Source organism: Lonchura striata, chromosome Z (genome assembly GCF_050655825.1).
Source record: "Lonchura striata isolate lonStrDom1 chromosome Z, ASM5065582v1, whole genome shotgun sequence".
NCBI classification, from domain to species: Eukaryota; Metazoa; Chordata; class Aves; order Passeriformes; family Estrildidae; genus Lonchura; species Lonchura striata.
In genome coordinates, this window is record NC_140740.1 from 73775106 (window position 1) to 73789380 (window position 14275).

The window sequence follows — 14275 nt, forward strand, 5'->3', positions numbered from 1 at the left end:
TGTGTGATTTCTTTGTTCCTCTGAAACACAAATGCTCAGTGTGAAACTGTAGTAGTAATGTTTGTAGAGTCAGATAAAGAGCTACTGACATTACTTGTTCTACTATGGCTGCAGTTGAAAATGAGAAGCTCACCAGGCTGATCATTCTAGAACTAGATATTCCAGAACCCTGATTTTATTTAGAGAATATTGAAAAAAAAATCTGTGGAAGGGAGCATCTGGCCTTCAATCTACATAAAACAAAAATAATGATAAAATCTCAATGGTTTTGCTATAGCAACGGGCCATTAAATAAACCTTTTGCTTTTCTGGAAGTTATGTCTGGTCTACTAGCCAATTCCTTCTATCACAGCCAAGCTCAAATCATAGCAAAAATGGAGCAGTTGCATCTCTCCAATTTTTAAACAAAAAACAGTGCAACTGCTTTCTCTAAATAAAGATAGAAATAAAACTGCTTATGAACACTGAAGCCACTGAAGAAGGAAATGTGTCTATATGGATGTATTAATTGTTTGTGTTTCTGCCTAACTTAGATAAAGATTGTATAAATATGTCTGCCAAATTTAACGAGGGTGAAGTCTCTTCTTCACCAATACTTTTTGAAGACAACACATCTCTGATGGATGACAGCCTTGAACAAAGAGATCTATCAGTGGAAAACTCAGTTGTCTTTGGAACTTCTGCAGAGGAAGCTGTGAAGGAAATTCGCTTTAGGATTGAGCAGAAAACTCAACTGACTGCTAGTGCAGGTATCCAGATACACAGGAATAATAAGTAATCTTTGTATTTCCATAATGTCTTCTTCTTTCATCTCAGAGGGCATTAATTAAGAATTTACCCTTGCCACACCCTTCTACTGCAACCAAAAATTATGCTGTCTTTAAAGGTCTGCAAAGAATGTGACTTCCAATTACCCTAAGAGATGTCATGAATATCCAAACCACTAATGTTTCTTTTCATTTTGCTCTTTTTTTAATCATTGAAACAGTTACATCATCTTTTTGCTTCTTTCTACTTGAAACAAGAATAAGCAGTGAGGAAGAATGACCAGTGCACTTGAGCTAATCTTAGCACAGATGGTTATTCTGTATCATCTGCATCATGTAAATTGTTTTTGTCAGTGTGTCTTACTGAAATCTATCACTCATTTATATACTGCTTTTAATTTGAATAGTAAACGTGTGCTGTTAAGTTTCTAACTTCAAACTGTTCCTTGCTTAAAACAATACCAAAATTCATTAAAATTTTAGTCCTAGAGAAGTAAGTATATGTTGAAGTTAATGAGCTCTTCAGTAGCTTTTTAACATTTATCAATCAAGTTATTTGTCTTGACTTTTAAATCTCAGCTATTTTGATTGACTAAAACCAGTGTATGTCTCTAACCACTTAGTTTGGATGCCATCCAAACTGCTTTATGAGCCAGGACAGTGAGACATCAGGCAATGGTGAGCTTTGTGAAGCAACTGCAGAAGGTCAGGAAAGTGGAATGTGAGCAGAGCCAGATAAACAGCTAGTAAGGAGACGCAGCATGAAACCCCCTCCCCTGTATGCTATCTCATGAATAACAGCAGAATAACAGTTTTGTTTATTGAAGTTTTGTCTTCTTAAAGATAAGATAGTGTGTAGAAAACAGGCATAGCTTTTACAGGTCAAACAGGGGTCTTAAGCCCAAAAATTGAAAATAATTAGAAGGGTAACTGAAAAAATACTGATAATGAATAGTAGAGCTATTTCTGCCATCTTGAATAATAAGTTATACCAGTGAGCAAATGTAAACTTAGACTTCTAGGGCTGTAGGACAAAGTTATTCTTTCTTTTGCTAAACAAATTCCAGAGTTAATTTGTAGAAACAGTTACTTTGATAGAAAAGAGCCATCCCTCCTAATTCCTCTGATGTCTGTGAAATATATATAAATTTGTAAATTAGAACATTCCAGTGGTAGCCCATAAAATAAGAGAATTTGTTAAATTCTCTCAAAAAAATCTTTTTGCTGAAATACAAGGAAGAAAGGTCTCCTTACTTAAAAGTTAATTGTAACTACTATTGTAAGCATTTTCTTTCTTCCCATAATCACCATCCTATAAATGTTGACACATGTAACTGATGTTATTTTTAAGGACTTGGTATTTAACCCCTCTTGACTTACTAGCACTTGTTGTGTTACTCTGACTATCTAAAAATAGGAAGTAGACTTTATTTAAGATATTTTATGTATTGCATGTGTTTATGTTCTTTAATGATGGTCACAAAATATCTTTGCAGAATTGTATCAAATGTGGTTATCAGTAATGATAATTCTTTTCCTTATTTTAGTCTTTTCCAAGTGTAAAGGCTACTCTTTGTTTATAGATATTGGAAAGTTGAAATTAAACTTTGTCTTATGTTTTTTAAAAATAACCGTGTTTTTTGTTTGTTTTTAAGGAATAGCACCAAATACAATGTTAGCAAAAATGTGCAGTGATCATAATAAGCCTAACGGCCAATACAGAATTTCTCCTGAGAGACTAGCAGTGCTAGACTTCTTAAAAGACTTGCCCATTAGAAAGGTAAGAGACACAAGGACATTTACTATTCTGTCATGTAATGTTTTTATGTTCTAGAAGCAAGATTTTTACTGAAAAGACAGAATTTTCTAGGTAATCTTCCCTGTTGTGTTTGATTCAAATTTTCTTAGTAATGGATCTACAAATGGGAATTTTTCACTGTAATGTTACATACTCTTTTCTAGGTGCCAGGTATTGGCAAAGTAACAGAGAAGATGTTAAAAGCCCTTGGAATTGTGACTTGCTCAGAACTTTACCAGCAGAGGGCGCTGCTTTCTCTTATTTTTTCAGAGGTATCTTGGCGTAATTTCTTGGATATTTCCCTTGGTTTGGGCTCAACGCATTTGGAAAAGTAAGCCATGGGGGTTTCTTCCTTCTGTGTTAACAGTTTTCTGAATGTTTCCTTGTGTATGTTACATACTGAATATATTATTTAATTGGCAAATATTGCGGAAATACATTTGTTTCCTATATTTTTTCAAATGTCTGATGCCTGTTATTGTTATACTTATGTCTAAGATGCAGTAGCCAAACATGAAAAAACAAAGGTTTGTGCAGCCATATCTAAATATGAAATCCAAACAATCTTGTCAGGGAAGTTGTACATAAGTGTATGTCAAGAAATTAATGTAGGATAACCTTATAATTATCAAAATAGCTGAACATAACTGAGATGTCCTGAGAAGAGTTGTACACTCTCTTTTCTTCAAAAATAATGCATATTCATTGCTGTTTATGATTATTGGATTATAAGGAAAATAACAAAGGTATTTGATCTTCTCTGGTGGTGAATTTTCAGGGAAGTTTCTGTCTCTCTTATGAGGATTATGTATTTTTAATATCAACATGTGAATTTGGTGGAATAGAACTGAAGATTATTATATCCTTCTTAATATATGTTCTTTAAAGGTTGACTGTACTTTAATGGCTTTTAGCCTCCTTTTTAGGATGAGAGAAGTCACTCTTAGCAGTGCATTATATCTTTTTAACAATATTTGTCACTTCTAAGCCTGCCCTGGAGGCAAACATGTTGTTTAAATAGACTGAAAACATTGCATTTTACTGTTCGTTTAAATAAGAGCCTTAATTGTGTATTAATTCCTTTTTAAAAGATATTCCTTTCCACAGTAATGAAATTCTATTTTAAAGTAGCTGGAAAATGATTTGATTTTATTAGAATTTCCAGAGTGTTTTATGCACTTCTGAAAGACCTATTCTGCAACTGTAATTATATTTGTAACTTCTCTGACAATAATCTTCCCTTTTTTTTCATTTGCCTACAAAATAATATATGTAGTTAGCAGTTCGAAGTCCAGTAATGTGATAGCACAAATTTTTCTGTTGTTTTTTTTCTACTCAGAGTATAAAAATATTTTTGAAAATATACAGTAAGACTAACTTGGTGAAGGTGACTTGATAAAAGATAAAACACAGTTTTCAAAATATTTTTTTGTTAATAGATAAACAGACCTTGGACAGTCTTTTAATAATTGGTACACTCTTCTTATTTACCCTAGTTAAGTGTTTTACAGCCTGGGATATCTCCCAGTACATTCTGAAAAAAAAAGGAGCATTTCAAAGGTTAGGAGTTTTAATGGTTTAATTGTTTTAATGTCTAAGAATTTTTTTGTCAGCACCAACTTGATTTCAGTGATTTTAGTGTAGAAAAAGCAAGCACTTAATGTATTAAAACCTGGGTATTCAGGAAATAGTTAATCTTATAGTTATTGTGTCTGACTATCTTCTCTTAAGAAAATCTGATAATACCAAATTTATTATTTCCAATACTTAAAAACAGAAGAATGACCTGAAATTGCTCTGAGGCATTTCCTTATGTGCAGAAGAGTTGTTAAAGGATACTCAATTAACAGTAAGAAGAACGAAAGCAACAAACAAAAAAGCTTTAACACATCAACTTTAAGCTGACAATCTTTTAGACTGAAAGCAAGATATTTCCTCAGATAAAGGAAATATTCAAATATACATGTATGTATGGGATTCTAATAGCTGTACTTCACAGTTATAGCTGAGACAGCGTAGGATTTGTAGTTTGTTTTTTGGTTTTTTTTTTAAATCAGACTCCCTCTGATATAATAGGTGAGTTCTGAGGGAATTTTTTGTTTGGTTGGTTTTTTAAACTTTTTTTTTAATAAAAAGACACCTATGTCTGACCTATGTCTTTACTTAATCTACAGTATTTTTTTAGTTGTTCTTTTTACACTTGCTTAAACTTGATATACAATATTTGTAGAAAACGTTAGCATCCAGACTTTATAGAAAAGACTGCTGTTAGTTATTTGAGTAAGTTTGGTTGACTCTGAGTTTATTGAAAAGATAACATTTCTACATCAAGAAAGTATAATAAACTTTTTTTCCTCTTTAAAGGGATGGAGAAAGAAAAAGTATGAGCACAGAAAGGTATGCTTCTTTAATATTGAAAAAATACCATTAACCATTGGAAGCACTAAATACCAAGTAATGTATACTTTTATTAGTCATGTAAATTTGATCATGTATTTATTTAAACATGCACATACACAACAAGCTCATTAAATCAGATTCAAACTTGGATTATTTTTTGTCCTTAGCTTCAGAATTCATGGAGGTATATTTGTCAGTTTGAGTATTGTCTTTATCATCCAATTCTGCTAGTGCCTTTAATGCATCAAAATGATCTTTAAACCATAAGATAAGGTGGAAATATAGCTTGAAATTTTTTAATCTGTTTATGTCAATATCAGTGTAGTAGTCTGCAGTCACATGTATTTCCTAACTTAAGTTTTTACCAGAGTAAAGTTCATTAAGAAGGTAGTTAACTTTTAAAAACTGAGTTCTGCCGTGAGAATCTATAAAACACCGTAATAATTACCCCTATCGCTGTGTGTTTTTTTAGAAAAGGTGGTAAAAAAAGATGCTTAGTCCTGTCATTTTGCGACTTAATAGCTGTGAGCAGCTTAAATAAGCCCAATACGATTTTGGTACCATTACAGCTGAAAAATTAATGGCTTTAGTGTTGTGCTGCCTTGCAATCAGACAGATATTTTGGACATCTTTATAGTATCTTTCTGTATTGCTTTCTTCCTTTCTTTTTTTTCCTCAAAGGGAACAGTTTTAGACCAGAAATGCCTACAGGCTACTGAGATCATGAAACTAGTTTATATGGGGGAAAAGACAACCCTGAAATAGCATTCTCTCTATCCTGTCCCTTTCAAGCCTTGGACTTTCACAACTTCTCAATCACTGCAGAATTGTCTAAATAGTATGAGTTACTCCTTGGATAGTGGTATGAGACCCACAGTGAAATACTCATCCAATTAGTTTGACAGTATGCAAACATTCTTAGGGGAATGTTAATCATAATAGAGGATGCTTTTTCAGTACAGTCGGGTAAAACTGACTATAACCTAGAGATGCAAAATCCACTATAATTTTATTGACCTTACATTTGTAAATATAAAACTTGACATGGAATAATCTATGAGACTTTTCCAAAGCATGTGCTGTCTGTAAGTTTTGCTTTCCATTTCTCTTGAAATGACTGAATGTTGCTTTTCCTGTGATGTTATTACTGAAAAGCAAATGTGAAACAAAAAGATAACACTGTAATTTCTGTTCCAAGAAGCTGTAGCAAAGGCAGTTGGCAACATTTTTGGCAGAAAGATAGCTTTTCCTCCTCTGAGACTAGACAAATTATCCTAGTTGGCATCTTTTTCTTAGCATGTGCATTATTTATTTCTGATATTTGGCTCTGATGTTGACTTCCAGCTCCTCGCTTTCTTCTGATGTTATACAGTATGTACAAATGAGATTAAATGCAAATAACTTGGCTGGCTCTATGAATTCACTTACTGTTAGTCTTCTATCTTGCAAATACTTAAGCATTGATGACATTAAATTTGAATCATTTTCAAATAGTGCATGAAAAATTGAAACCAAATTATTTCATTGTTTAACTGTATAAAAAATACTTTTAGATTGCAGACACTGAACATACTATAGGATTCATACTGAAAAAGTTAATATTTTTGTCTTAGAACATTCAGTGAAATAAACACAGCAGAAGACCAGTACAGTTTGTGTCGTGAGCTCTGCAGAGACCTTGCTCAAGAGTTACAGAAAGAGGGACTTAAGGTATTTATATTATTCAGGTTATTATTATTGAGCTTTTATTTTTTACTTTTTACTTTCATTATTAAAAGATGACTTGCATAAAGATGCTTTGCACCCCCAAAAATTCTATACAGCTTTAGAATAAATGCTTTAAGCAGCATCATGCCATGCAATCTATCTTCAGAAGTCTTAATTTTTTAATTTTCAGATGTTCAGGATGACTTAGGCAGCATTTTGTTGTTGTGTGAGTGGCTATCTAGCAATATGTGTAGGATAAAAATTAAAACGAGTTTTGAAATATGAAAAATTAATCAAGTTGTTTGGCATGTAAACATTTTATTCTAAAACTAATGTTTGTAAGGGAATAATAGAGCTGATTGTCCATAATCCATGCTTTGGTCAATTGTGGAATACTAATGTATTTAAAACACTGTTTCTCTCCTGTATACATACAGGATCTAGTCAGTAGCCAGTTTTTTAGTTTAAGAACTTGACATATGCCAAACTTATTGACAAGTTATTCACACCATTCAGAAGTATCAATAGTAGAAACAGTCCCTTTATTCCTTCTCCCCAGATACCTGTTTTTCACTTGAAAAGAACAAATATTTTCTTTGAAGGTCTTATGGTAATGCATGGGATTATATTTAAGACATAAAATAATTGTTAATCTTCTTCAGCCATAAAAGGTTGTCTCAAAAGATAGGTTGAAGGGGAGGCCATCAGCTAAGGAGGACAAAGGGATAAGCTTACAAAAGCACCAAAGAGAGTGCTAGTTACTTACATTTGGATGGACATTATAGAGCACACAAATTGAGAGGTGCTGCCAGGGAAATACCAGTGCCAAACACAAATAATGTCTGTAGTTGTGATAGCACTGTGCAGGAGGAAGTAATTTTTCTATGAACCTGTAATGGGATATCACTTTTAGTTAGGATATCTGGCACTGAAAATTTCCATATGAGGAAATAATTTTTTTTAGGTGGGGTAGAAGTTGCATCTGTAGCCAAAATGTGAACTTTATGTGAACTGTGCCATATATGACATACATTTTAAACATTTTTTAAATTGTATTTTTTCCTAGGGTAAAACTGTTACATTGAAGCTTAAGAACGTGAACTTTGAAGTTAAAACAAGAGCTTCGACTGTGCTGTCTTCTGTTTCTACTGAGGAGGAAATATTTACTGTTGCTAAAGATCTATTAGGAACAGAAATTGATAGTGTTGCACCTCACCCTCTTCGGATAAGACTTATGGGTAAGATATTTCAAATTCATTCTTCCTTTTCAGAGTTAGGAAATCTGATAGTGTTTTGAAATAACACACCATACTTTAAAATAAAACTGGTATTAATGCATTTATCTTTTTTCTATTACTGGTAATATTTGCAAAGTGAACAGATCTGTGCTGAGTGAGTAATTTAGGAAGTTTTACTAATGAGTGCTGAATGGTGACTTAGGAAGTTTTACTAATTGAGGTGGTACTTTTTTTATGCAACAGCTATCACATCATCGTGACAGTAGAAACTTGAGTCATAGCAGTGTTTAATTCTGCTGCTTTAAATGAGCTTTTAAATCTGCTTTGCACCACAACAACAGAAGCGCTTACAGATCTGAAAGTACAGAGTTCTGCAGGAGATGTGAACATTTCTGATGACAGTAAGCTCTGTGTTTTGACCCTGAGACGTGTTTCAGGTGCTTATGTGTTCTGCTTGAAACATTGAGCGGTATATAGTTTACTTGTCTAAGATACTAGAAAGTGCTGAAGAAAAATATGTTTTGATGGGTGAAGTTCATGCAAAACTTTCAGACTGAATTCTGTGTAACAGTATTTATAACTTTGTGCTATAATGCAATGAGTTAAAACTTCAGAGTAATAAAATTAACAATATTGTTGGATTAGTCATTGGTTCTGATAAAATTGTATTGACATTGTGATGCATTTGGAAGTAGTCTAGCATTTTTTAGAGATAAATTTTGCCTTTATTGAGTGAATGTATACCTCAAAAGGGTTTAACTAGGAGTTAGTATCAAGTTTCATATAATTATTATTATTATAAGTTTCTTTTTCATCATTAGGTGTACGAGTATCAGGATTTCTAACTGAAGAAGAAAAGAAATACCAACAAAAAAGCATTACAAGTTTCCTAAAATCAGGAAAAGAAATTGGTATCCTTAGGCTTCAGCCAGAGAAGGCCAACCAAGAGTATTTCACAAAAAATTCAGAAGCTCATAGAGGGAGTTTTTTTGATCAAAAGCGAGCAGCAAGACAACTAAACAGTGAGAATATTTCTCCAAATGAAAGCAGAAGTAAGCAGCTCTTTCAGGATGATAAATCACCTGCAAATTTTATGGAAGAAACAGAGAAAGTCACAGATTCACAGAATTCTGATGTTTGTAAGATCTTCACCTGTCCTGTTTGCTTTGAGAAGCAAAGCAGCAATAATTTGGAAGAACTTAATAGACACATTGATGAGTGCCTCAGTGGGATGTGTGTTAAAGATACTGTGGAAATATCCAAGAATGACAGTTCAAGAGAAAATACATCTAACTTTCTTCCTCAATTTAAAAATGAGTGGGTTGATAAATGTCAAAATAATAAAACAGATCAATTATCAGGAACAGACCAGTCTGCAAGTGTATCTGACAGCTCTACTGACAATAGCACCGAAAGATTTAGTCTGATAATACCTGATAAATCTCCCAGTGAACAACAGCCTAACAATCTCAGTGACATTGCTAGAAACGTGTGTATGAAACAGTGTTTCTTCCCCAAACAAGCATCACAAGACAATGAACACCATTTTGACAAGACTGAAGTTACAGAAGGAGCTAGTTCATCCTGTTTCTTTGAAGCCAAAGAAGACAGTGTTCTTGTTTGTCCAGTTTGTAATTCAGAACAGAAAAACACCAATCTTACAGCATTTAACAGACACGTTGATGTCTGCTTAAATAAAGGCCTTATCCAGGAGCTGACAGAAAAAGAGGATTTTCCTACTAAGACTTATAATATGGAAAACTCAAACAGAGTTTTCTGTGGTAAGTATATGCATATTAGTTTAATTATTCAAATTGTCTGCATTTGCAATTAAGATACTTTGGCAGTGATGTACTTTGAACTTTCTGGGACTTTGAAATTTTTTTCTCAACAAGCTTATTTAAGTATGGACTATATAGGAGTGAACATTTTTATTTAAAAAATATCAAATTGATTTTCATGACAAACTAGATTTATGAATGTGATGTTAGTTTGTCAATACTCTCCCATTTGCCACAAAAGTGACACATTAATTACTGCTTATTTCTGGAAGTTGTATGTTGGTTACACTCAACCATATTCAGAAAGGTGTTTGTGAGGCCACTGAGATTAAAATGAAAATCAATGAGAGCATCATCAACCTTTATTGTTTCAGATTCAGTTAACAGAGTGGCTTCATTATATCATGTGCTGGCAAAAATAGAGATGAGAACTAGAGCCTAAAGGAAGAACTTCCAATTCTGTTTTATAGCCAATAAAATATATCACATAACTTCACCTGTAACATGCCACAGGACTATCATTCATGTTTTCTGAAGTAGTTTCTCTTTTTGACAAAGAATTCATATTCAGCCAGATTAGAATGCTTATGCAGGTAGTAAAGTATCTGCTTAAAGTAGTCCCTAATCTATTTTAAGAACCTTATAAAAAGAAATTAAAATGCTAGTGTATTAGAATTTTCATAAAACAATTAAGACTTAAGATAATAATATTTTACAAGAAAATTTTCAAAGTGATACTGCTTTACTTGTGCAAACATGTTTTAATTTAAATGGAAGGCTTACTTTAGGTGAAGTTTCTTTTCTGCCCCCTGGAGGATAAAAAAATTAAAACTATGATTTTTAACTTCCATCTTGAAAATCAACTACATTATGCTGTAATATTTCTGCAAAGTGTTACAAGATTCAAAGTAATTGCTTATAATTCAATAACATAAAGGCTTTTTGGTTTTCTCTTTTAAAAATGGTAATATAAACTACAGTGTTCAAGTTGCAGATAATAAAATGCTATCTGCTTGAGATAGATTAAATTTTAAAAAAAGTTCTTCCATCGATGTAGTTTCTGAAGCATTCTTTATTGAAGTAACTAATTTTGGTTGTTTTCAATTACTTTTAAGGAGGTTTAAGCAAAGGACAACAATGCACAAATCCATCACAAGGAACAAAAAGGTAAGTGTTTTTTGAAAGTCTGAGTATCCAACTTGTTTTAAAATACTGAAGTCTAGAAAAATATTCAGTGTGGTAAAACCTGAATTGGTATGCATTATGTATTTTAACTTCTTACTGTGTTTTTTTTCCTCCTTCTTTGTTTAACCCTAGGTCTGGACTAACAGCTTCACAGTCAATATCAAAAAAAGCCAAGTCAAGCAATTCCAAACATACAATCAAAATGTTTTTTAAATGATTGTATAGCAACGTGTTCTATATGAAGACTTTCATAGAGTTTTATGACTGCAAGTTAATTTAGCATTGGCAGTGGGCTGGATTCAGGTACCTGTCATTTTGGAACCATTCCATAACTGTGTAACAAGAACATGATGTGTGAGACAGAGAAGAGATAAAATAATTTTTTTTTTATTTTTCTTTATTTTATTTTCTTTGGAGAATAATACTTTTTTCCCCACTTGTTTCCAAGAATCAAAATTTGCTAGCACTTTGATTTAGCTCCCTAGAATACCCAGGAATCATTAGCTAGGGTGCCCCACTGTACTTGCTGAAGGCCTTCTTCCCACACCTGAATTTCTGTCTTCCCTATTGTAAAAATAAAATTATGAGTTTAACTGTGTGATAACAAAGAAGAGTTGAGTGGCTCGATTTCAGCTAATGTTTGTTTTCGTAGTGGACACAAAAATGTGTTTGTCTCACAGGATAAGAACAAGAACTTAGAGCACTATCAAGCTTTCATTGTTACTGAAAATTATTTCAGTAAGAGCTGACTGACCAGATCTGAAGGACTCGTCGTGGTGAGATAAACAACGACTTCACTTGTTTAAAAAATGTTTTAAAATCTGTTGATTGAGATGATTCCTCCAGGATACTCAGACAAATGCTGTTTGATCTTTGGCCTTTCTAAAGGGACTGAAAATTTTTTTACAGTTTGAAATTGTTACCAATGAGTAGCACTAAATTTATTCTAAATAAAAGGTTCCATGGTGCAATATTAATGGATTATGTGCAAGCACAAGATAATGAACCTTCTTATTGCTTAGCTATCTTTCTCTTTTAAGTTACTTTGTATTTCTGAATAAAGTGTCTTCTGTGAATGCATATGTGGAAAGAAGAATGTAAGTGCAAATATTTAAAATGCTCTGTTTAGATTTTTTCTGTTCACACCAAATTGTTTAAAGGTATTTTATTATAATTAAGTATTTATCAGACAAATAATTTATTATAACAGCATGTTTCTTAGAAATTATACAAACAATGCCAAGCCCTGTAGGAAATACAAATTGCTTTTTCAACTGCAAGGTCTTTTAAAGATGTGGCTGCTGTAGAAACAACTATTTTGTTGTTCAACTGTATTGGGATTTGCTTGTTTTTTAAACAAACAGATGTATACATGGTATGTATTAAATGCCCAAGCCAGTTCAGAATATGTTTCCAGAATTGCTGGAATGATTACACCATCTCTACCTGCTTATCTGTTTGTTTGTCAGATGTCACTGTACCCACACCTCTGTCATTTGAATTCATGTCAGTGCTCCCTTACCTGCTTCAGACCAAATCAGCTGGACTAGTTCAGACTGTAAATTGATTTAGTCAAATTTTTCAAACTGGGTCAGTGAGCACTCATCATGAGCTGGTCTGTTGACATACATGGGAACTTCTGGTAGGAAATACATAAAAGCAGCTGAGGGAGCGTAAGTCTGCTAACTGCTGTTTAGAAAGTGAACACCTCTCCCTTTTTTGGTTTGTACCTCTGATTCAATAAAGTGTAGAATGTAAGTATTACCTTGTCATTGTGTGTATAACTTTAAAACGTCTACTTTTACATAAGCATTACATAGCAAAAAGTAAGCTACTCTTACATGCTTGAAAAAAAATAGGTTAGTTGGCTTAGCCTCAAAAGTTGCCTTGTCATTTGTTTAACAGGGAAGTGTCATAGAGTTATCCTATTGTCATGAAAGGTTGTGGATGTGTCGGTATTAATGTGAAAATAAAACTTATAGTGTGACTGTAAATTATTCCATTGTGTGTTGACCCTAGCTGGATGCCAAGCAGCCCCCAAAGCTCACTCACCTCTGCAGCTGGACAGGGAAGAGAAAATATAATGAAGGGCTTATGGGTTGAGAGATAAGGACCAGGAGAGATCACTCATGAAATACCATCATGGGCTAAGCAGGCTCTAATCAGATAATGTAATTAGATGAATTGAATTTATCACTAAAAAAAATGAGAGCAGGCTGAGAAGTAAAATAAGATCTTAAAACACCTTTCCCGCATCTGTCTCTCCTCAGCTCTGCCTCCTCCCCCAGTGGCACACAGAGACAGGGAATGGAGGTTATGCTCAGCTCCTCACACCTTGTTCCTGCTCATGGAGAGGAATCTTTCCCCTGCTCCAACATGGGAGACAGTTCTCCATGAACTTCTCCAACATGAGTCCATGCCATGGGCAGCGCCCTCTGTGATCTGCTGCAGTGTGGGTGACTCTTCCATGGGGTGCAGTCCTCCAAAGACAGGCTGCTCCAGTGTGGGTCTCCCACGGTGTCACAAGTCCTACCAGGAAAGCTGCTGCAGCATGGGCTCCTCTCTCCACAGGTCTGCAGGTCCCTGCTCCAGTGTGAGCTTCCCATGAGGTCACAGGCTCCTCTCAGACATCCACATGCTCCAGCATGGGACTAAATTTACTTTCCCAGGATTGTTTTTTCGTTCAGCTGAGTTACATTGACCTACTGGAAGTACAGTTGGTGAAATTGCCATATCAGACTAGTGTATCAATTGTAAAGATTTTTTTTATATCACAGCCTCTGTATACCAGTAATATTTAAAGGCGATAAGAACTGTGAAATCTCTTTATCTAAGGTAAGCAGAATTTGAGCAAATAGCTTTTGTATCCAAATTAATTAAATTTACAAACTCTTTAGTATTTTAGATTATGGACAGGTATGTTAGTTATCTTGGAAATTAATGTGATTGTGGAATTTAATTTAAGAAAAAACTACAGAAAGCAACTCCAATGTGTCTACAACTGTGTGAGGCTGAATACTGGTGGTTCTGCTTTCTTGGAACTACTTTTCCTGTATGTATATTGAAATAGAAATATCAAAGGCTATTTTAAAAGTAAAATTCAATGTAGTCACTTTAAAAAGTTATGTACTGTTACAGAAAAATTGTTGTCTATGTGAAAGGAAATACCGAAGATCAAACTTATAATGTCAGGGTTACTATCAGACACTGGAATTCTGTATTTCAGAGCTACTGAATATGTCTTGCTACTTCAGCTGACCAAACAGATGCTAATTTTTGGATTGGGACATTAAAGGAAGGTCTCCATTTAAAAGTGGGTTTTGTTTGTTTTGGTTTGTTTTTTCAGTCATGTCACACTGTTTGGTTACTGCTTTATATATTTTGTGTTTTGGTGGTGTG

General features: G+C 33.7%; 1 protein-coding gene across 9 annotated transcripts in view; it reads left to right on the plus strand.

Moving 5' to 3' along the window:
• The window catches only part of POLK (DNA polymerase kappa), a 36584-nt gene extending 22392 nt beyond the window's left edge, over positions 1-14192 (plus strand). For 7 of the 9 annotated variants that reach the window (XM_085565981.1, XM_021531818.4, XM_085565979.1 and 4 more), the window contains 9 exons: positions 534-749; positions 2423-2547; positions 2730-2896; positions 4930-4962; positions 6579-6675; positions 7739-7910; positions 8732-9691; positions 10807-10858; positions 11009-12637. In XM_085565981.1, the coding sequence (XP_085422107.1) occupies positions 534-749; positions 2423-2547; positions 2730-2896; positions 4930-4962; positions 6579-6675; positions 7739-7910; positions 8732-9691; positions 10807-10858; positions 11009-11093 (1907 nt within the window). In that variant the 3' untranslated portion in view covers positions 11094-12637. Of the gene's footprint in view, positions 1-533; positions 750-2422; positions 2548-2729; positions 2897-4929; positions 4963-6578; positions 6676-7738; positions 7911-8731; positions 9692-10806; positions 10859-11008; positions 12638-13447 lie in introns of those variants that run through there. The other 2 variants (XR_014951028.1, XR_014951029.1) reach the window with 2 other exon arrangements.
• The last annotated feature ends 83 nt before the right edge of the window (positions 14193-14275 follow it).